At 42.5% G+C, this 22,505-nt stretch overlaps 1 protein-coding gene across 2 annotated transcripts; it reads left to right on the forward strand.

The window, feature by feature from the left end:
- Nucleotides 1-5,882: 5,882 nt before the first annotated feature.
- On the forward strand, nucleotides 5,883-19,876 carry trappc11 (trafficking protein particle complex subunit 11). 2 transcript variants are annotated; one of them, XM_085283249.1, is made up of 30 exons: nucleotides 5,883-6,239; nucleotides 6,727-6,955; nucleotides 7,132-7,301; nucleotides 7,399-7,469; nucleotides 7,588-7,702; nucleotides 7,786-7,885; nucleotides 9,302-9,375; nucleotides 9,470-9,566; nucleotides 11,497-11,630; nucleotides 11,910-12,051; nucleotides 12,223-12,316; nucleotides 12,829-12,908; nucleotides 13,641-13,719; nucleotides 13,894-13,948; nucleotides 14,149-14,294; nucleotides 14,565-14,626; nucleotides 14,804-14,936; nucleotides 15,153-15,283; nucleotides 15,656-15,781; nucleotides 15,859-16,052; nucleotides 16,140-16,288; nucleotides 16,372-16,493; nucleotides 16,603-16,722; nucleotides 16,834-16,899; nucleotides 17,322-17,478; nucleotides 17,562-17,673; nucleotides 17,759-17,850; nucleotides 18,023-18,156; nucleotides 18,386-18,553; nucleotides 18,644-19,876. In XM_085283249.1, exons 2-30 carry the CDS (start codon nucleotides 6,752-6,754, stop codon nucleotides 18,686-18,688), a joined length of 3,372 nt encoding a protein of 1,123 aa, XP_085139375.1. In that variant the 5' UTR covers nucleotides 5,883-6,239; nucleotides 6,727-6,751; the 3' UTR covers nucleotides 18,689-19,876. The 2 variants fall into 2 exon arrangements, with proteins under 2 accessions (XP_085139375.1, XP_085139384.1); XM_085283258.1 differs by having other exon boundaries at nucleotides 5,889-6,019.
- Nucleotides 19,877-22,505: the final 2,629 nt, after the last annotated feature.

Raw genomic sequence — 22,505 nt, forward strand, 5'->3', positions numbered from 1 at the left:
CAAATAATTCAACATTTTCAGCAATCACTCACAATCCTGGCACTGCCACGGTATCTGTCGTCTGCATTTACCACATGTGTACCTGTAGCAGTGAACACATCGCACAGTGGCATGATTGTTCTTGCATCTGTGTTTGACCTGACACGTGGCTCTTTTTCCAGGGCTCGGTGTGGAGGGTTCTGCCCGAAGCAACTGATCTTTTCTTGCCTTCTTCGCAGCTACATGAGAGTGAGCCAACTCCCTTGCAAGCTCCACCAGGAAGTCCACCCGTCTTTCCTTCGTCCCGGTGCATGCTTGATACAGCACATGTGCATTCAGTGCTGCCATGTCAATCATGTTATAAAACACGGCGACTGGCCAGCGCCGTGTTCCTTTGCGGACAGTGTACTCCCGAACCATCTGGTCCATCACATCCACGCCACACTTTGTTTTGTTGTAAAGGGTGACAGTGTTTGGCTTCCTTTTGGTAGTGTTATCAGTCTGAACCACGCTGTGCATGCTGCTAAGAATATAGACTGTCTTCTTCCGTTTGGCCGCATACGCCGTCAGCGTGGCAGCAGAGGTTGAAAACACCTAAGAAATAAGATAAATTGTTATTTCCATAGCCCTTTTACACACAATGAAACACATAAACATAGAACCACAAAAGACCTGCAACATACCTGAGTGGTGAATTCATTGCGATCTGTCTGTCTAGTGGATTGAGGAATTTCCCTGCGAATCTTGTTGACTGTGCCGAGGATGGTGGTTTTCCGTCCAAGAAGTTTTTGCGCAAGTGAAAGCGATGTGAAGAAATTGTCCGTGGTAACATTTCTGCCCTTGTCTAGGAATGGTTCCATCAGCCTCATCACTACATCTTCAGACAGTCTCTCCCCACTGGGACGATTGGGGTCCTTGCCAAGATATGGGAAGACATTGCAAATGTACTTGGATTTTAGGTCGCAAGCCACCCAAAACTTGATCCCAAACTTGTCAGGTTTACTTGCAATATACTGCAGGAAACAGCACCGAGTCTTTGATGGGAAAAGCTGCTCATCAACGGTGATATGTAGACCAGGGTTGTAGCACGTGATGCAGTTGGTGACAAATGATCCCCACAAACTGGAAATTGCAGCGAACTTATCAGTCTTTGCTCGATCACTGCGGGTGGACTTGTCATCAAAGCGTAGGTGTTGCATGATGTCTTGGAAGCGGTTTCGTGCCATAGTTCCAATGATCTGTGGGTTTCCCAGGTTTGCTGACCAGCAGTCATTTACTGATGGAAGCCTGCAAACCCCCCGCAAGATGACAATTGCAATAAATGCCATTAGTTCAGGGAGGTCCATGAACCAATGAACATGCTCCGTTTGCTGTGCATGTTGAATAGTCCATTCTTGAATGGTATGAAGCATGTCAAGAGTGATGAAACACAGGAAGCTCTGAAGGCGACTCGAGATACTTCTCCTGGCCTTAGCCGTTGGCTCTCCATCTGCAGCGTACGGTTCTATTGGGGTGAAAGGGAGACGGGTCCCCACCTGTTCTTCACGCCACACTGTGCCATCTTTCGCTGTCTCAGTCCCCAAACAAGCTCTCTTTTTCGGTGGAGAAGCAGTCTCCTCATCTGCAGTGTGAACAAATTCAAATTGTGAGCAATGGGAAGGTCAAACAAACTTACTAACTACATCCACTTACTTGTTTGAAATGAAAAAGGAAATAACATGAAATGAAACTAACCGGAAGACTGATCAGACAGCTCTGAGTCCGAATCCGGCTGAACTTCTAGGTCTTCTCCATCCGAGTCACAAGGGTCGACTTCCGTCAGGATCATTTCCAACGCCTGCTGAGTAGTGAGTCTTCTCTGCATTTTCTTTCCTTGGAGAGGAGGTCCGTACACCACAGAATTCTTCAGGGCAATGAAGGGTTAGGCTAAGTGCAGTGAGATTGTGTCATATATATACCCAGTACAAAAAACACCCAGTGCTCTGATTGGTGCACAATCATAGAGATGATTGTGCACCAATCATAGAGATGATTGTGCACCAATCATAGAGCACTGGGTGTGCCCCGTCACAGTACCCCGCTTAGCGGGGCACACCCAGTGCTCTATGATGGCATTTATTGCAATTGTCATCTTGCGGGGGGTTTACAGGGTTCCATCGGTAAATGACTGCTGGTCAGCAAACCTGGGAAACCCACAGATCATTGGAATTATGGCACGAAACCGCTTCCAAGACATCATGCAACACCTACGCTTTGATGACAAGTCCACCCGCAGTGATCGAGCAAAGACTGATAAGTTCGCTGCAATTTCCAGTGTGTGGGGATCATTTGTCACCAACTGCATCACGTGCTACAACCCTGGTCTACATATCACCGTTGATGAGCAGCTTTTCCCATCAAAGACTCAGTGCTGTTTCCTGCAGTATATTGCAAGTAAACCGGACAAGTTTGGGATCAAGTTTTGGGTGGCTTGCGACCTAAAATCCAAGTACATTTGCAATGTCTTCCCATATCTTGGCAAGGACCCCAATCGTCCCAGTGGGGAGAGACTGTCTGAAGATGTAGTGATGAGGCTGATGGAACCATTCCTAGACAAGGGCAGAAATGTTACCACGGACAATTTTTTCACATCGCTTTCACTTGCGCAAAAACTTCTTGGACGGAAAACCACCATCCTCGGCACAGTCAACAAGATTCGCAGGGAAATTCCTCAATCCACTAGACAGACAGATCGCAATGAATTCACCACTCAGGTATGTTGCAGGTCTTTTGTGGTTCTATGTTTATGTGTTTCATTGTGTGTAAAAGGGCTATGGAAATAACAATTTATCTTATTTCTTAGGTGTTTTCAACCTCTGCTGCCACGCTGACGGCGTATGCGGCCAAACGGAAGAGGACAGTCTATATTCTTAGCATCATGCACAGCGTGGTTCAGACTGATAACACTACCAAAAGGAAGCCAAACACTGTCACCCTTTACAACAAAACAAAGTGTGGCGTGGATGTGATGGACCAGATGGTTCGGGAGTACACTGTCCGCAAAGGAACACGGCGCTGGCCAGTCGCCGTGTTTTATAACATGATTGACATGGCAGCACTGAATGCACATGTGCTGTATCAAGCATGCACCGGGACGAAGGAAAGACGGGTGGACTTCCTGGTGGAGCTTGCAAGGGAGTTGGCTCGCTCTCATGTAGCTGCGAAGAAGGCAAGAAAAGATCAGTTGCTTCGGACACAACCCTCCACACCGAGCCCTGGAAAAAGGGCCACGTGTCAGGTCAAACACAGATGCAAAAAAAATCAGGCCACTGTGCGATGTGTTCACTGCTACAGGTACACATGTGGTAAATGCAGACGACAGATACCGTGGCAGTGCCAGGATTGTGAGTGATTGCTGAAAATGTTGAAATGTACTCACTCACTTTTTATCATTATTTGTAAATATGTGTACAAATGGTTGGTTTTTTGTACTGTTTTCATCAATAAATGTCAGCAACAAAGGACATACAAAGGACATGTGTTGATTTCTCCCTAAGATGGCAAACTGAAACACTCCACTCCCCCACCCCCTCAATCACTCACCCCCACTCCCCTCCCTCCAGAATTCCTAGGTAACGACCTAATATACATATGAATGACTAGCCAATTTAGCTTCCACTTCCAGCATTTGACTGACTGCTCTCCGGCTTTTAAAGGTAGAACGGTAGAAGCCTGGAAATCCCAGTGTTAAAAGCTTTGTTTCAGTGACATCTAGTGACAAAACAGGGAACAGCAAACAGTGTAATCGTGTGCTGAGTGTAACGAAGGTTTGTGTGAATGATATCAATACAATTTTGGATGAATTGACAGATCAGTTGCTTCTATACAAACAGAGGGTGTGATTATGTTCATGGGATTGGGATTTTTAGATTTTTAATGACAAAAAATATTTTTTCCACTGCTTTTCTTTATTTTCTTGCTGACAACTTTCAAAAACACACGTTCACATGGCACTGGGGTGTTACAAAGCGTCTCGTGTTACGTAGCAGTATTGATGATTTTGACCACTTATGTGAGCCAAGTGGTCAAAACATCGCGTGTGATTTTCTGCACTGGAGCAAGCTTTGAGGCGGCGGTTCGAGGAAAATGCAACTTCAAGTTAGCAGCTTGTATCGGAGCATTGGTGTCATGTGGCCATCACAAGAGAAGACATGGAACAGTGGTGAACCTTAATTTTGGTGGCTGACCAAAATTACCCCAAGATCACAGCGATCACTCGGTCACAAAAGACCGCAGAGCAACATCCAGAGAACCGCAGGTCTCATTTGCCTCGTCTAAGGTCAGTGTTCATGACTCTACCATAAGAAAGAGACTGGGGGAAATGGCCTGCGTTTTTTTCCAAGACAAAAACCACTGCTGAAAAACTTTCGCCAGAAAACTCTTGATGGTCACCAAGACTGTTGGGAAAATACTCTGTGGCCTGACGAGACGAAAGCTGAACTTTTTTGGAAGGTGTGTGTCCCATTACAACTCACTTAAAAGTAACAGAGCATTTCTAAAAAGGAACATCATACTATCAGTAAAATATGGTAATGTGATGGTCTGGGCTATTTTGCTGCCTCAGGACTGAAAGACTTGCTGTGGTAAATGGAACCATGAATTCTGCTGTCTTCCATAATGTCCTAAAGGAGAATGTTCGGCCAACTGTTTGTGACCTCAAGCTGAAGCACACTTGGGTTCTGAAGCAGGACAATGATCCAGAACACACCAGCAAGTCCACCTCTGAATGACTTAAGAAAAACTATATGAAGACTTTGGAGTAGCCTAGTCAAAGTCCCGACCAGAATGAGATTCAATTCAATTCAATTCAATTTTATTTATTTATATAGCGCCAAATCACAACAAAAGTCGCCTCAAGGCGCTTTATATTGTACAGTAGATACAGAGAAAAGCCCAACAATCATATGACCCCCTATGAGCAACACTTTGGCGACAGTGGGAAGGAAAAACTCCCTTTTAACAGGAAGAAACCTCCAGCAGAACCAGGCTCAGGAGGGGCGGGGCCATCTGCTGCGACCGGTTGGTGTGGGAGATGGTGTGACCTTAAAAACACGGTTCAGACTCAAAAATGTGGCTGAATAAAAACAATCATGCATGTAGGTTTGGATTTTTTGCCTAATAATAAACACCTTCATTTAAACACTGTATTTTGTGTGTACTTGTGTTATTTTTGTCTTATATTGTAATTTGTTTGATGATTGGAAACATTTGTTTGTGACAGACATCCAAGGAAATCAGGACGGGAGCAAACACTTTTCACACCACAATATATCCTTTAGATATTACAGTAGACTGCAATGCAACAATGACATGCTAAATATCATACTTATCATATAACAGTGGGGGTGATGCTTGAAGATGGTGAGACTTATTTATTATATCAATCAGACAGCTCAAGTTTGGGTGGTTTGGAGGCAATGTTAGGGAAGCAAGGCTGAGATGTTTGGGACATGTGTGGAGCAGAGATAGTGGATATGTTGGGAAAAGGTTGGAGCTGCCAGACAGGAGTAAAAGAGGAACGCTGCAGAGAATGTTTATGGATGAATGCAAGAGAAAGAGTGAGATGGAGGAAGATAATCCACTGTGGCAACCTTTAAAGGAAGAAGGCATTCAAATAATATACTGTTATTATATAAAATATAATTCAAATAATCAAAGTCGTTTATTTTCTTCAGTGTATCATGTCTAAAACATAATTTTCTAATATGACATTGAGCAGATTTCTTTGTATAGGTTTTGTGTAGAGCCATCATTGGTATCCTTATATTTTTCTTTCTTTCTCATTTCTCCTTCTTGTAAAACAAACAAAAAAAAACGTCACCTGACAGAAAAACTGGTACTCAACGGCACTTTAATTTTGAAAAGTCGCACCGGAAGTGATATTGAACTTCTGCTAGACCGCTAACTAGCTGGAGTTTGTTGTTCCTTCAGCAATCGCTTCTAGAGTAGCTGTCATTTTCTAGCTTTTCGAGGTTGACACATCGTGTTCTTGTGACCGCAGGTAGAATTTAGCTAGAAAGAAGTCACGCAGTGTGGAACTAAACCTGGTGTATGTGTACTAGGTACATTTGCAACCTCGCCCATTGGCTAGCTAACGCTAAGCGTTAACCTTGTAAGATAACGCTAGTGATCTGCTAACAGTACATAAAGTACAGTTAGCTAACTTAACCAAGCTTGCTGAGCTCAGCCCCTAACAAATTCATTTGAAGTGATGCACTGAGGTATGTTGTCGTTTCGTGATTCTGTATGTGTTTTATTACGGACGCTAAATGCAGTGTCACTAACGTTAGCCGAATCATGTTTCAGTTCCGCTTCTGTCTTCAGGCGTCTGTATTTGTATTGTATTTTTCTGGCCGTCAGAACGTCTACAGTGCTGTCCGCATTTAACCTGTTTTTGTATAAATGGGAGACCTGTCTGTTTACTTTCTTCCTTCAAAAGTGTCGCGCTTTGTTTCGTGTAGTATAAATACTTGTTATACTCAGCTGCTTGTCCCACCTCTGCCTGCGTTCATCTTCAGTGGTTCCTCTTGAATTTCGTTGTGATTGCGCAAAATATATTTTACATACATTCATTTTTTTTCCATCGCCAAACTGTTGAAACACGGCAGAGTATTGATTGGAAATAATTAACCATTATTGATTGGACTATAGGCTTGATGTATGGGCCTATCTGATGCTGCTGCAGTGATATTGCCCTTTTTTGTGTAGGTGTATCTATTGTTGAACCATCAGGATGGCAGGGTCCCAGTGGGAGCTTCCTCCGGAGCTATGTTGCCGGCCCATGGCATTTGTGGCTTTGACTGGCCTGGATGTGGTATACAATGCTGTGCACCGGGCCATTTGGGATGCCTTCTGTGCCAATCGTCGTGCTGACAGAGTCCCTATCTCTTTCAAAGTGCTACCAGGAGACCACGAGTACCCAAAATGTCGCACTAAGGTGAGCTGCAGCTTGAGAAATCTTTGACAAGTTGAAATTTACACTATATTATATCCCAGTAAAACTCAAACTATTACTGGTTTATCGTTTTCACACTTGCAAATAACAGCATCACTCCTAAAATGTAGGAAAACACTAACCGCTATCAACAATACTGTTTTCTGCTCTGTGCCTAGCGAACATCATATGAGTGGTACATCCCTAAAGGCATCCTGAAAACCGGCTGGATGAACAAACATTTAAACCTGGTACCTGCTCTTGTAGTCCTGTTCTATGAATTGGACTGGGATGACCCGCAGTGGAAAGAGAAACAGTCTGAATGTGCAACTAAAGTGGAGATTGTTAGGTGGGTGAAATGAAATTTGTGAAATGCCTTTGGGGGTTTTTTTTCTCAGAAATGTGTAGTGAGTTTTTTCCGTTGTGTGGCATTTGTCTACCTTTAGGACCAGTCTTCAGGGTAGAAACACCAAAGTGGCTGTGGTTTTAATCCAGAAGAAAACTCCTCTGCCTCCAGGTAGAGCCTTCTACAAAATAACAATATGTGCTCATGGCAGCTTTTTTTTATTTCACAGTCATGCAAAAAACAAACAAACCTGTAGACCATGCTGACACCTACCATCTTTGTTTCACAGGAGAGGACCTGGTGGCATCAGAGCGGGCACAAGCTCTCTGTCATGCCTGTGATCTGTCTGGCAAGAGCCTCTTTGTTCTCCCTCACACTGACCACTTAGTGGGCTACATTATAAGGTACCTACGACTGACTGAGCCGGTGACCTGATTTAAAGTGAAGATTGTGTTTCACTGAGTATCTTTTTGGTGTGATTCTAAAGGTTGGAGAACGCGTTCTACGAGCATGCTCAGACCTATTATTACACTGAGATTCGGCGCGTCAAATCTCACAAAGAGTTCCTCAACAAGACAACCCACCAGGTATGAATATGTTCCTCCGTGAACAGTGAACGGATACATGAAAGGTCTCGTGCTGTTTCTGGTCCTTTCGTTTGTTTATTACACAGCAGTTGTAGGTGCTATGCAAACAATGTGAATCTATCAAAATGCTCAGTGCACAGCAGAAATTGCACAAACAGGATGCATGCAGGAATTATATCTTTTAAATAATCAGTCAAGCTGTGATGACTCTGCGATATTGTTACTGCCCTCTTCTATGCACATCCATTTTTCTGTCATTAGTTCCTCTTCTGCTAACATTAAATTGTCTCAGTTAGGAAGGAGAAGATCACACCAAATATTCTGTGGTTGGCAGCATGTCATGTGGCTAATTGAGCAAGCACTGCATTTGATCATCAGGCCAGCACTATTTGAAAATTGTAGCTCTACAATCAGAGGTTGTAGACAGACCATTCAGAAACCAGTTAACATGCTGAGTGTGGAATACTGGCTTTTCCTGTTGTCTTCTATGGCCTGTGCTGTGGTGCTGCCTGCACTCAGCGAGCTTTTTTTGTATTTCCTGACAGTGCCAGTATGCCTTACACTGTTGGAACAACAGTGAAAAGGGCACAGGTTAGAAAATTCATTCATGATCTGGCCGGTTACTGAAGTTATTTCGACCCCCTCATATATTATGTGACGGTATCAGACTGAATCCACTTCTTGAGTATCACGTGTTCAGTTTACTCTTACCAGCATTGCTCTGTTGCTTCATTTGTAGCAGCACTCTTGCCTTTTTTTGTTTTTACTGAATGAAGTAGGCAGCACTCGTTTAATCCATATTAACTAATGATTAAAGAAGAGCTTTATTAAACACTCCTCTGTGTGAGCATGCAAAGCCTAAGAAAGTTGGTATCTGATTGTGAGCAGGGTTTAAGGTTTTGTTGAGCCAGTTAACACAAAGAAAGCTGTTTTGAGTTTGATTCCCCCCCGGTGTCTCGATTGTAGGAGAACTACTACTATCATGTGACAAAACTTTCCTGGCTCAAGATTATCAAAATAAGACCCCAAACTTTGTCCAGCTAATAGTTCTCAGAGTGGTGCAGCTTAACTAGTAATACTTGGGCTCAGCGTACATTTTCGCACCTGTGACATTTCACAATACAGAGATGCATGTCTTATTATCTATTATCTCATCCTATTTTTTTTGACTGGGTGATCCATTGACGTTGAGACAGAGGTGTCACACATGAGGTTACGGGCCTCTAACAGATTATTGTAGAATGAAAAATAATCTGCTGAAATGAAACTTATTCTAAACCTAATCTAACGTCATTTCAATATTTTTTTCAAATGAATCCAGTAATAGAACAGTTTAGAAAGCTGCTTAGAGATGGAAGGAAACACAGTGTAAGAAGTCATTGTGTTTGAACAGCTTTCTAATCTCTCTGTTCCCAGCTGCTGTTTGTCAGGCATCAGTTTAAAATCGCTTTCTTCAGTGAACTGAAGCAGGACACCCAAAATGCTCTCAAGTAAGTGTGTGTCCTGAGATTCACAATAGGTGCTAAAATAGTCAGCGTCCTAAATGATAGCTGATCAGTTTATCTTGTGTGTTTGTGTCTGTAGGTATTACAGAACTGCCTACAGTCTTGTGCATGAGCTCCGATCACATGAGACCAACATGTTGGAGATCAAAACTATGGCTGGATTCATCAACTACAAGGTACAGTCGTGCTTGTCCTCTGTGTAACTGTTCTTCAGATAAACAGCAGTGGATCTGACTTTTTGTCAGATTCATGTCTTTAAATTACTCAACATTAGTAGGGACGTCTGTGCACACGTTGTGACAAACAACTTGAGCAACTACAAACACACGGCTGTGTGAATTTGTTCTCCACGCGGTGACGTGTCGGGCCCTCCAGGTAGCAGTTAATGTCAGCTACTGTCATGGTTGCAGTTCAAGTTAGCAGAGTTGGTGTAAATCCAAAACGGAGGTCAGAGCCACAAAAACAACCTGTGGGCCAAGTAATAGAACAGGGGCCAGATGTTTAGCATAAAAAGCCAACAACAAGTAATGAAGCATCGAACAGTCCTGGTAAACACAGTCCCAACCAATGTTCCCTCTGATGTTTCATGTGTCTGAGCGAACGCACAAACTCCCTGAGCGGACACTTGGACCACTGTGAGCGACAGCAGACGTGTGCACTGTGGTCACGCCAGCATCGAATCCATCCAAGTTACATGTTTATTAAAATAATCAAATTACAGCATTTATGTTAGACTACTTTTAATTAGCCCACTTACAATGAAAATTTAAAAAAAATCTAGTTCCTGTCCTGTGTAGCATGTTAACACTATTGGAAGGAAAAATAACTTGAACTCCAATTTTGAAAACACAACTTTAATTATTTATTTATTTTTTAAATAAAGCTCTGACTTATATTATGAGTCTGTGGTCTGGGAGAGAGTCTGTAACTCTCTGTCTGCAAAATACAGGATATAATGACCAATGTTGGGCAATTAATTATATAGTTACTTCTTCAAAAAAGTAACTGAGTTTTGCAAACAACAAAGTGTTTTGCAGCTGTTTACCTAAAAATGCAGCCAAGGCGTTTTTTTAACAAACATTTCAAACTATTTACAGAACAATCAGCTGTTCTGCATCAAATCTGATGCCACACAAATTATTTGTGCCGCTCCACAAAATAATTTCTGTCCACTATGAGATGAAGGAGAACAGCAGCCTGATACCTGCAGGCCTGACAGCAGCAGATGTGTCACTGCTGTAACACCTGTAACACTCAGCAGGCGCCTCATTGTTCTGACACACAACAAAACTACTAACTGCACGCTAACTGCACGCTAACTGCACGCTAACTGCACGCTAACTGCACAAGATTTGTGCTAAACGTCGCAAATCACTCACATCTCAAACACGCCGTCACTCCTAAAACTTTCCCCTCCCTAAACAACTAGATGCCATGTTGCCATATCACTTTTTGATTGGTCGACATGGTACATTTTTCCACCAATAGGAAAGGGCGGGGTTTTTGTTCACAGGCTTTCCAGCGTTTTTCTTATAAAACGCTGTTTTCACCGTTTCTTCCTGCAGTAAATATAAACAACGACAGTATTCAGGAAGAAAACCAAACATTGCAGATATTTTATCATAACTCTGGTTTTACGTGGCCGATCAACACAATTTAAAAACTGGTATAAAGTCCACACTTTGTCCGTCAGTTGTTCCGTCTGTCCTGCTCACATCTCCAATGGTTGTACAGGTTGTCATTAACGTGGCTTCACTCCACATCAGCCGCTTTGCTAAAACACCGGTGTCGGCACATAAGGACGCTGTCATAGCCTGTCACCGACGCTGATCAGCTGCGTATATACGAATGTGAATCGCATCATTGGCTGGACTATGGGATAAGGTGGCATCGTTGTAATCTGCCAGTCACTGACTGACTCACACTGCAAAACAGAATTGTTAACGTATTAATTTTAATTTCAATTCAGGTTAGATTTTTTCTTGTGCGCAGAGACGTGCCAGCAGTGCGCAGCTTAGAGGGAACATTGCTCCCAACTGTACTATAAACTAAACTTTTTGTGACACTTCTCCCTTTATGTTTCTCTCCTGTTCTCGGTGTCTGCAGATCTGCCGCCTGTGTTTCCAGCATAACACTCCTCTAGATGCTATAGCCCAGTTCCGAAAGCACATCGACCTGTGTAAGAAGAAGATCGGCAGCGCTGAACTAGCCTTTGAGCACTCTGCGTGGATGTCTAAACAGTGAGATATGCTCATTGGATATGAACACACAGAAATTACACATGTGGCCGATAGTCCATCACCCTCTGTATGGAACAAGATGAAGTGATTAAACCTTATAATAAAAATATGTTAATTCACAATGGTGAACATGCAAACTCCACAGTGAAAAGGCCCCACACTTGTCCTCTAATGAGTGTACATGAACACAGTACATTATATAAGGACTCATGTTTATTTATAATGCACATCCATACATCATGTCTGCACATCTTGACTGTTCGACTTTGCCCCGTTCAGGTTCCAGTCATTTGGGGAACTGTTTGATGAAGCTATAAAGTTGGGACTGACGGCAATCCAGACCCAGAACCCTGGATTTTACTACCAGCAGGCTGCCTGCTACAGTCAGGACAGGAAGCAGCTGGCACAGCAGCTCTGTCAGGTGATGGCGGTACAGCTACTGTAACTATGCCTCAGTGTACCAGCAACACCAAAGACAGCATGAACTCGCCGCTTTAAAATGCAACTGAATCGTAGCTTCTTTTAGGAGGTTTCTAATGATCATATTGCATATCAAACACAGCTTAACAGTTTCATTGGTCGGTTGTTCCAGGCTGGTGCAAGTTACCCCTCCCCCGACCCTCTGGACACCCAAAGCGCAGGACTGGATTTCTATGGCCAGAGACCTTGGAGGCAGGGACAACAGAGTATGTTGACAGATACAGACATGGAACAACACTGCTGGCCTCAGACACTGTTAATGTTACTGCTTCATTCACAAATCTGCACAACAGTGCTTGTGCAATATTATGTACTGTAGCTGAGACGTGACCGTGCGTGATTAAACTGTTTTGAGTTTCTACATTTGGCCATATTTTGTTTACATTTCCTTTATCTTGTTGTGAGGACACGTGTGCACACCCCTATGGTGAAGGTCAACAGTAAACAGACTAACTGCTGTTAGATTGTTGCTTTAAAAGGACAGCTGGCTTCTCTGAAGTAAAGAACACTTTAATTAGCTGTTAGGTCCTGAGTGATCTTGTCTAAATATTTTATTGTGGACACGTGTAACACATCCAACGTGCTTTTAGAAAGCTTATGAGAGGATCCTTCTGCTGTCTGATGCTGTGTGTACCACTACTTCTAATGAAACCTTCCAAAATGAAGCTTAATATCAAGAGTTTGTTCAGTAATTACGTCTGCATCACTTCACTTCCAGGTATTGATCCTCCAGATGCTGAAAAAGAGAAGACGGGGATTCTAGCTCTGCAGATTAAAGAGAGAGATGTACCACATTCTGTAAGAGCACACAGCAATATTTTACTGCTTTAGTCCTGCTTATTTAAAAAAAATCATTGTTATTAATGACACACACCCTCAGCCTTACATATGAAGTTAAACTAGCCTATTTTTAACATGGTAGCTGATAAAATCATTTGAAAATGACCAGCTTGGTTTGTGAAGTAGCTTAAAATGTAGAGTTTGTTGGACGCTGACATCCTTGCATCGTGCATCCTTCACATGCCCACAGAAGTCAGTGTGCAGCCTTTTAAAAGGTTCAGACATTATTGGAGAAAGTGCCTGATCCGTGAGAAAATGTTACCTAAAGCTACAGTTGGTCTAAAATCAGTGGAAGCGCACTTTGGGTTCGGTTATTGAGTTTTTCAGAACGCCAATCCCTGTAAAGATCTGTGATTTGTTTGTTTTCTACAACAGTAGCTTTTCTTGGTACTATTGAAGATACTCAAAGGTATAGAATTCTTAAATACAGCAAGAAAAATGTAGGAATTGTGTGTTTTTGTGTTGCGGGAATCTAAATGTGTTGGCACATCATATGCTGAGGTCCTGTTTGTACAGAGGAAACGATAGGCTGCTCTGCATGTGACGCATTTTCCCAGCTAGAGCAGAAAAAGCTTTACACAGAGACATGAACATTCAGCTTTGAAGCTTTGTTGTGTCATTCTCATAATTGTGTTTTACTTCTAGTTCCTGTCAGGTTGAATTAATCCTCTGGTGTCTCTGCCCCTGCAGGAGCTGATAATAGCACTTCTCAGCAACGCCGTCGCCCAGTTTAAGAAGTACAAGTGTCCTCGAATGAAGAGCCACCTCAGTGCGTATGATTAGCGTTTTATAGTCGCTGGGTTACCTTCTTACAGGTGGACGTGTTCTAATCCCTGTAGTATATAAAGAACATCGACACTGTGGTGATTTTTTAATATGAGCACGTTGCAGTTCGCAGCTGTTGTGTCGTTTCACCTCGTCTCACTGTGTGTATCTTCTGTAGTGGTGCAGATGGGAGAGGAATACTACCATGCAAAAGACTACACCAAGGCGCTGAAGTAAGTGAGACACAGCTTTTCCAAGTTACATCCCACTTTTATTTTGATATAGAAGCTGAGAGCAGGACACGTCACACCCAGAATCTTCCAAACTCCTCACACGAGGGGAAAGGGAACAGAACTCTTTACCTCTCTCTCACTCTTAGAAAGCAGGCTGTGTGAAGAATCGTCTTTACCCATTGTGTGTGTTTTCTTATCAGGCTGTTGGACTATGTGATGTGTGACTATCGCACAGAGCGATGGTGGGGTCTCCTGACAGCCATATTGACCACAGCTCTACGCTGTGCTTATCTGATGGCTAGTATTAAGGACTACGTTATCTACTGTATGGAGCTGCTGGGCAGAGGTGAGAAAAAGACGGAACTGAAAACTACGACAAAACATCAGGAATAGTTAAAGAACAAAAGATGCCAAATAATCCTGTAAAACACAATCCTTTAATCTGTGGGGTGGTATTAGAAACTGCTGCTGACACTCAGAACATTCTTACTTGCGTGTGGTAAATCTGAGAAATTTGTTGCAACTGTCCAAGGATGTTTAAAATATCAAAGATGACGTTTGAGTGGAAAACTGAATAATATCAGATCAGAAGACTCACGCTGATCTTGTCTTTTAGCTTCCACCCTCAAGGAGGAGCAAAAGTCAAGGATTGAGAGGAATCTCATCAAAGTCCTCACGGTGAGCTGAAGGGTTCCACCGATCTAATACTCATGATTTCAAACGTTAATATAATTGTAGTGTGTTTCGTAGGAATTAAATGCTTAAAAGCTGCAGTTTGTAGCTGTGTTGTAAAGCTCAGAGTAGCTAAGCAGAGGTCAAATCAAAATTGATGCATCCACATATTTTAATTTCCAGAACGAGGTCCCAGATGCTGAGCCGGAGTGCGATCCGTCTTCTGTCACTGCTGCCAGGTCTTTGTGGAATGACCGCATGGCTTTGGCTGGATCGAACGAACTAACTATAGAAGTGCAAGACTACATCCCATTCAGTTAGTAAACACACGATTCGCTCAAAACAGGGGTTTTAGTTCTCCTCTTTTATCGTGTACGTGGCAGGAAGAAAAGGTGCATGCTGACGAACGATACTGGGTTTAGAAAGAGTTTAGTATAAAATGGGATCCGTCTTAAGTAATAAGTTGATGCAGCATTCTTCTATATCTCTTTATAAATGGGTTATAATAGCTGTCCTTTTTTTCTTACTCCAGTCCAGTGTAAAGCCAAATTCCAGTCTCCCAGTTTCCACGTGGACCAGCCTGTCCAACTGCAGGTCTTCCTCCGAGCTGACTGCCCTCATCCCGTGTCTTTCAGCAAGCTAGCTGTCAGCCTCAGTAACCAGGTACGTGCTGTTTGCATCGCCGCCTCCAGGTATGATGTCAGCTTGGAGCGCTTTGTCTGTCCAACGTCCCACAAAAGCAGCTTCAGGTGAGCTGGTGTGCTCTCAGTCCACACAAACTGAACACATTCAGTCTCGTGTTTATTTACTTCTGTAATTATGTTGCATGCTCACCATGTTAGTTAAAAAACTGCAGTAATAAAACCCAGACTGGTTCGTGTTCACCTCGTTTTAGTGCAGACAGCTGAAAATAACATAAACCTTACGTTCACTGTTCTTCATGGTTATGCTGCAGTAGCTTAGCTTCCTATCCCTCAGCCATAAACCACTGATGGGGTATTGTATGTGATGTATAAAGGTGTTTTTGTTTATTAGGAGTATAACCAGTGGTGTGTGGCAGAGTGGTCAGGCCAGGAGGCCATGAGTCTGTTACCAGGAAAAACCACATGCTACAACTTCAGCTTTGTGGCAAAAACTGAAGATGTTGGTAAGAAGATAGAGGTAAGGAGACTTTGTTGTTTGTGATTGCGAGAGAGAGACATGGATGGAAACATTGATTAATATGTGTGTTATCATAGATGACGGGTATCGAGGTGATGTTGGGTGGCGACAGTGGTCGCTGTGTGTTTGTGAGCTGGAGAGGAGCAGGTGGAGACGCTGCGTCTGCACATGAAGCCTTGCAGGCCAGCAGGTGTTCACGGCGTTGGGGCCGTAACATCGAAGCACGTCAGGAGCTGGACTGGGACAGCTTGACCATGCAGCACAGCACCATGTGAGTCAGAAAAAGCCATTACCAACCCGTCAGTTTGAGCAGTGTCCGTGCTGGGATCGAATCAGCAGAAATGGTTCTTGTGTTTAGGATCATCTCCAGAGTCCCAAAGATCTCTGTTCAGCTGAGCCACCAGCCTCCTGCACTCACCAATGAAATGTACTGCATCAAGCTTACTGTCCAATCACAGGAGGAGGCCATGGCTAAAGATGTTAAATTAACTGCTGGCCTCAAACCAGGTAGATCGGTACTGTAATCATTTCAATAACATACAGCAGCATACGAATGCTAATTTAGCGTTTGTCTTGGTTTGCTTGTTCAGGTCAGGATGCCAATCTAGGCCAGACCACTCACGTCACACTTGACGGATCAAAGTTTTGCGATGACAGCGCGCCTTCTTTGCTCCCCGATGTGCCTCTGGGAGAGCTGAAACCGGGTGAAAAGGTGAGTCTCACAAAGAAATGTCGATTCAGCATACCACGCAAAACGCCAACACTGTCAGTTCACAGCAAAAGAAGAAATTTGAGTTTGTGAGCTGTGTGTTTGCCTCTAGTTGGAGAAGTGCGTGTTTGTCAAGTGTGTGTCAACCGGACCCAGGGTCTTCTTGTTCCACGTGGCCTACGGCATCGACACCACAGTAGAAGGACGACAGATTATGTGCAAGTGTCACAAGGTAGAAAGCTCGTCCGACCCACAGTACAGCTGACAGACGGCTCAGCGATAAACACGTTAACATTTGTTTTACTTTCCTGCTGTACACCTCTCTCTTTTTCTTCTTCTCCAGGATGAGACGGTAACCATAGAGACACTTGTTCCATTTGAGGTTTCGGTCAAGTTTGTTTCCACCAAGGTTTGTATTTAGGATTCCCCGTTTTTATTTTAGCGTGGACTTTACTAATAGTCAGGGAGGTGTGAGGGGATCTTTAAGGGGGCAAGGGTAGAGGGCATAAGCTTAATATCATGAAATACAAAAGCGGGAAATGAGAAACATCCAGATTTGTCTGATTACATTTACATTAGCGTAAGTTAGCATACACCTACCTCAACAACCTGTTTGTATGACAGCTGCTTGTAGAAACTGAAACAGACACTCCAAGTACAAAGTAAAGGACAAAAAATAAGTAAGACAAAGGTTAAAGTAGAGAGAAAAGCCGGAGCTTTGGTATGTTGCATTCGATTAAATAAATTTCATCCTGTTAAAGTAGGATAATGAGTCTTTTTATAGTAAGTCTAATAAAGAGTATTATTATTGTCTCTGCTGTGCTGCTGCAGTTTGAGCCGTTGGACCGGGTATCAGTGGACATTCCCTTTCTCCTAATGACTGACATCGTGTCGTCGTCTCCGTGGCCCCTCCTCCTGACTTCCTCTTCTCTGCAGCTTCTTACTGTGACCAGTAACACACCGCAGCTTCAGTCACAGTTACAGGAAGGTACCCGATTACTTAAAATAGTTACCTAAAATTTCCTGTTTAAATTTATCGCTGAAAAGTAAAAAGTGTGCGCTTGTGTTCAGTTGTTCTACAAACAGGGGAGTGTGCCAGTGAGTGTTTCTGTCTCCGATGCCCGCCACAGACCAGCATCAATAACACGGTGGCTACAGGGCAGTACCTGATATCATGGAGGAGGTACGTACACGTTAATGGAGGCTGTGACGTGCTGCTGCTGGGTTTTCAGAGGGCTTGAACAGACTTCTAAAACTCTGTTTGACAGAAACTCCTCCAGTCCAGACAGTCCTCTCATCCAGACTATAGTTAGTCTGCCTCATGTGGTCCTGGAGATGGTGCCTCTGTACATCCACGCTGGTCAGTATGCAAGCATCGCATGCACACAGTGTTCCTGATTTTACAGAAAATATTCCAATACACGAAGTAGAATTCAAGAAATGTTCTCATTATTTGCATTTGCTATTGTGAAAGATGTTAACCTCTGGCTGTTGGTGGTGTCACATTGTTGTTTTGATGTTTTGGGCTATAGATTTACCGTCGTTCGGGCGAGTCAGGGAGTCTCTTCCTGTGCGTTACCACATAGAAAACAGAACGGCTCTGGTGCAGGAGGTGGAGATGGCCGTGGAACCATCCGATGCCTTCATGTTTTCTGGTCTCAAACAGGTACAGCTGCACCGCCTGTAAGGACTGACGGGTCATGTTGATGGACAGTTTTGGTGATGTCATCGTGCTTCATCAGTACTGAAAATCTGGTTTTCATGCAGCACTTGTGTGTGTTTTCTATCTATCTGTAAATATAAAACTGTGTGTGTGTGTGTGTGTGTGTGTGTGTGTGTGTGTGTGTGTGTGTGTGTGTGTGTGTGTGTGTGTGTGTGTGTGTGTGTGTGTGTAGGTGCGTCTCCGTATCCTCCCCAGTTCAGAGCAGGAGATGCTGTATAACTACTATCCACTGATGGCTGGTTACCAAACACTACCACAGCTCAACATCAGCCTGCCACGTTGCCCCAACTTCGGTACTCAAGCTCTGAAACGCTTCCTGCCCCAGCGAATCTTCGTCAAGGTAACACGCATAGAAACCCATAAACACTAAGGTAACCGTGGAGATGTTTTCCTTGTTGGGCTAAAGCCTCGTTTCTGTCTTTCTCCACAGCCTCAGGGTCGACAGTTGGACGACGCCTCCATTGCTGCAGCTTGAGGAGAAAATGAAAGTGTTTCTTGTAAATAAAAAGCAGCATTGTGTACTGCAGGCTGTTCTAGATGTATGATACCACAGAGATTGACACTATTTGCTTAGATCATCTGTTGACCAAACACCAGCAAGCATCGAGCACCAATGATCATTTAACAGCTAAGATCGTGTGTGAATCTGATGTGAGCTTTATGGACATTTGAGGAAAGTTTAATATATGAATAGGATGTGATGAAGATTTGATTAAACTGAAGTGATCTAAACCTGCTGTGTGTACAACCGTGAAAGTGTGAGACAATTGTACATACTTAAAAATGGCTACATTATATCGATGAAGTTGAGGGTCATAATGTTCAGAAGTGGGAAAAGGGTTAGTTGGTTCTGAAAGACGGTATAGAAAAGAGACGCCTGTCGCTATTGCCCATTTTCTTTTGGTTCATGGATTTTAAGCACTAGTAAAGTGATCAGGTAATGCTAACAATAGGGCCCGAGACTGAGTCTGAGACACGGATACCAGCTCATTTTTGCTTCTTAGTTCTTAGACTAGTTTAGAAGAGACATATTTATAATTCAGGAAAATTTTTTAAATACTTTTAATTGGCCAATAAAGGAATTGCAGTTTTTTCCACATTAAGTTTAATAATTCACTGAAGCTTGTTGGCTGGTTCAAAAATGGCAGGTTGTTAACTCACCAAACATGAGCTGTACTGTCAGCACTCAGATTATAACCACGCTAAAGTGACTCCACACTGTAGTCATGTACACATTTGCATAACTAGCTAAATTTCCCTACTTGATCCTGGAAGGTGATGAAAATCACATCTGAGGCCTGTGAAGCAGAATTTCAGGGTTAACTCTGGGCCTAACCCTGCGCTGCAAAGCTGGTTTAATACTTACTGCTGTACATCGCCATGGTAACTTGTGATGGGAACATGTTCCAGACTAAATATCAACAGGTATAAAATCACCGTCTGCTGATAAACCAAGTTTCCAGAAAACATCCGTACGATTCTTTGAAGATCTCTGTGTGCGAATAGTAGCAGGAGCTCAAGTTTATTAATTGTCTGACGCCTGTGTGTTTCCCGAATGTGCATCAGTAATAAGTACAGATTCTTACATGCAACTTTATTCCTTGCTGCTGTTTTTTTTTTTTTTACCTTTTGGCCGTGAAATAATTGAACCCTTTAAATCCAATTGTGTGTCTTTGTGAGTTTTTAAGACTTCTACATCATCAGTGTGACTTAAATTGTTCACAATTAAAATCATATAAGGTGCATGACACATTTTTAATGACTACATTGCAAAAATATGGTTTATGTAGCAAATGTGATACAAATTAAAACTCATACAGATTAAAAGTTGATATTTTTTATATATTGTCTGAAGGTTCAGCAAACACTCCATTATCAAAACATTAAAGAGTGATTTTATAGTTCAGGTTTTAAAGGGTTAAGAACAATTAAGTATTATAGGCATTAATATATAAATTGGATCAAATGCAGGTAGACTCAGCCCATATTTGATTTGTTTTTGTTCTTTAGCTGATCTCAGACCAGTACACACTCGGGGCTGCAGCTGAAAAAATAAAAACTAAAGCTGTCTTATGCAAATTTGGAGATTATTTAATGGGATAGCAGATTCTAATCAGACTCCCCTGTCTACACTGGATTTACAGAATTCCTGGACTTCCAGGAACAATTCTGAGATGTTCTCTGGGGTTTTCATATAATTTGAGAAACTTAAATAGGTTAAAAAAAAAAAATGGTGTTGTGTTTTAATTTCATGTGTGGAATGTGGTAAATATAAGAGATAAATGTAATAATGCTATGAAATGCGTGTCTTAGAAACCGAATATCTTAAATAGAACCTGCAGCTATAATCTGTACACCTCATAAAATGTTTGGTAAAGATCCAGAACGCACGCTGAAGCTGAAGTTCAGAGGACAGAGCAGATCATCTACCAGTTGGAAGGTTGGTGGTTCAAGCCCTACTCCACCAGTTTGCCCTAAAACATTTTTGGGTGAGATACTGTTACTTTCAGCAGAGTACAAACGTGTGAATGTTGGACAGAAACCTCTAAAGGCCTTTCCCCCCCAAAACTTATATAAAGCTCTTTCAGTGCTTGAGTATAAAAAAGTGTAAAAGAACGGGTCCATTTGCCACTTTTCAGATTTTTCATAGAAAAAACATAATGATACAAAACTGAAATTGATTCTGTTTATATTTTTCAAAGACAATTTCTCTCTGAATCTTGTAATGACTACATTAAATGCTGTAAAAATGATTTCCCAGCCGCCACAGAAGTGATTAAATTACTGCTGTTTTATTGGTAGATTTTTATGATTTCAGTTATTGTGTAGGTTCGTTTCTGGATGACAGCTCGGACTCTTTGTGGCACCCTGAGTATTTTGAGTATTAAGAACAAGTCCCCCCCCCCCCCCCCCCCCAATCAGCTTTTTTTTGCTATTTGTTGTGACAACAGTTTGCATCATGGTACAGAGCCAAAAGCTCATTTGCTTCCACCTGATGTGATGTTAGGGCGATATTTAGTTTCGCCAGTAGGTGGCGGTGGCGGCTCAGCCAAACGGGTAACTGCCAAAATAATCCCTCACAAAAGTAACGCAGGCCAGTTATTACGATGGAAGCCGTCAGTAACACTGAACTGTTTTGCTGTGTTTCAGCGCAATAAACCTTCATGTGCACCTGGATGAACCTTGTCTTCCTTCAGTGTGTAACAACTTTGTGGAGGAGAGGACGTGATGTTTGAGTCTGCATCCTCTACTAATCATTCTCCTTTAACCCACAATTAAAATCCGTTCCACTAGAGTCGCATATCCATTTGCACCCTTAATCTCTCTAACATGCTGCACAACCTTACCAGCTTGATTTCTCTTCCTAGCCAAAGTCCTTTTCACCTTGCTTAGATCCGGTCTCACATGCAGCTCATTACAAGCTAGGGTTGCCAACTCCCTGAAAAATAAATAAGGGACACCTTGTGGCCAGGGCCGGGCAACCCAGTTGTCTTCACCCTTCCCAGTGTGGTAGCTCTTTTTTTGTGTGTGAAATTATTTTTTAACCATTTGACTTGAATTTGATTTAAGCAGATGCATATTCTTTGTGATATGACCATATGTGAAACAAATGATCATTTAGCCATTTATTTTTAGCTCAAAATGACAACATTAACACAGTAAAACAGGTCTCTTTCTTAAACAGAAGCCTGTCATGCTTAACTTTTGAGAATATAAGTAAATCTTTCTTTAAAAGAACTCTGTCCTGCTTAACTTAAAATTATATAAATTAATAGAAAGCAATAGAACAAAAATATTCTTGTAACAGTGCACATTTAGTGCATTTAGTACAATTGGCTTCAGTTGAAATATTATTTCAGCTTTTCTAATGCTAATCAGCTGCTCCTGTTTGTAAACCCACTTGTTCCCATGATTACGCATCATAACTCATCATCATTATTCATCTATGTATTACTTTTATGTATTAGTCATCTATTTGTTGTAATCATCTATCCTTGCAGTTGTTTATTACACAAAATAAATTATATTATCACACTTCTGGCCACATAGAGCTGATATTCACTGCACATGCCCATATTAACCTTAACCAGAGGGTTTAAAAAAAACAAACCAGTGTTTACATACCATATCTGCTTCTGCCGTGGCCTGGTGGACAAGAAATTGGTTAAGGGTTCCCCGAGCTTTCACGCCCCTCGTGTTCTTCATGTGCCCACCAATAGAAGCATGCCTATGGAAAAAGTGCGCCGGCACACAGTGCAGTGCGCTTTATAGTGCACTTTTCCAGCCAGGTG

The sequence above is a fragment of the Mchenga conophoros genome, linkage group LG2, assembly GCF_057382185.1.
Source record: "Mchenga conophoros isolate Kocher_MC1m ecotype Shallow Benthic linkage group LG2, M_conophoros_male_GT1.1, whole genome shotgun sequence".
Lineage (NCBI taxonomy): Eukaryota > Metazoa > Chordata > Actinopteri > Cichliformes > Cichlidae > Mchenga > Mchenga conophoros.

Excerpts from the sequence above, each read along its gene's own strand:
- trappc11 (XM_085283249.1), top strand. The coding sequence starts at position 6,752 with ATGGCAGGGTCCCAGTGGGAGCTTCCTCCGGAGCTATGTTGCCGGCCC. Across the intron at positions 7,886-9,301 it reads TCAACAAGACAACCCACCAG|CTGCTGTTTGTCAGGCATCA; the intron begins GTATGAATATGT and ends CTCTGTTCCCAG. Across the intron at positions 9,376-9,469 it reads GACACCCAAAATGCTCTCAA|GTATTACAGAACTGCCTACA; the intron begins GTAAGTGTGTGT and ends TTGTGTCTGTAG.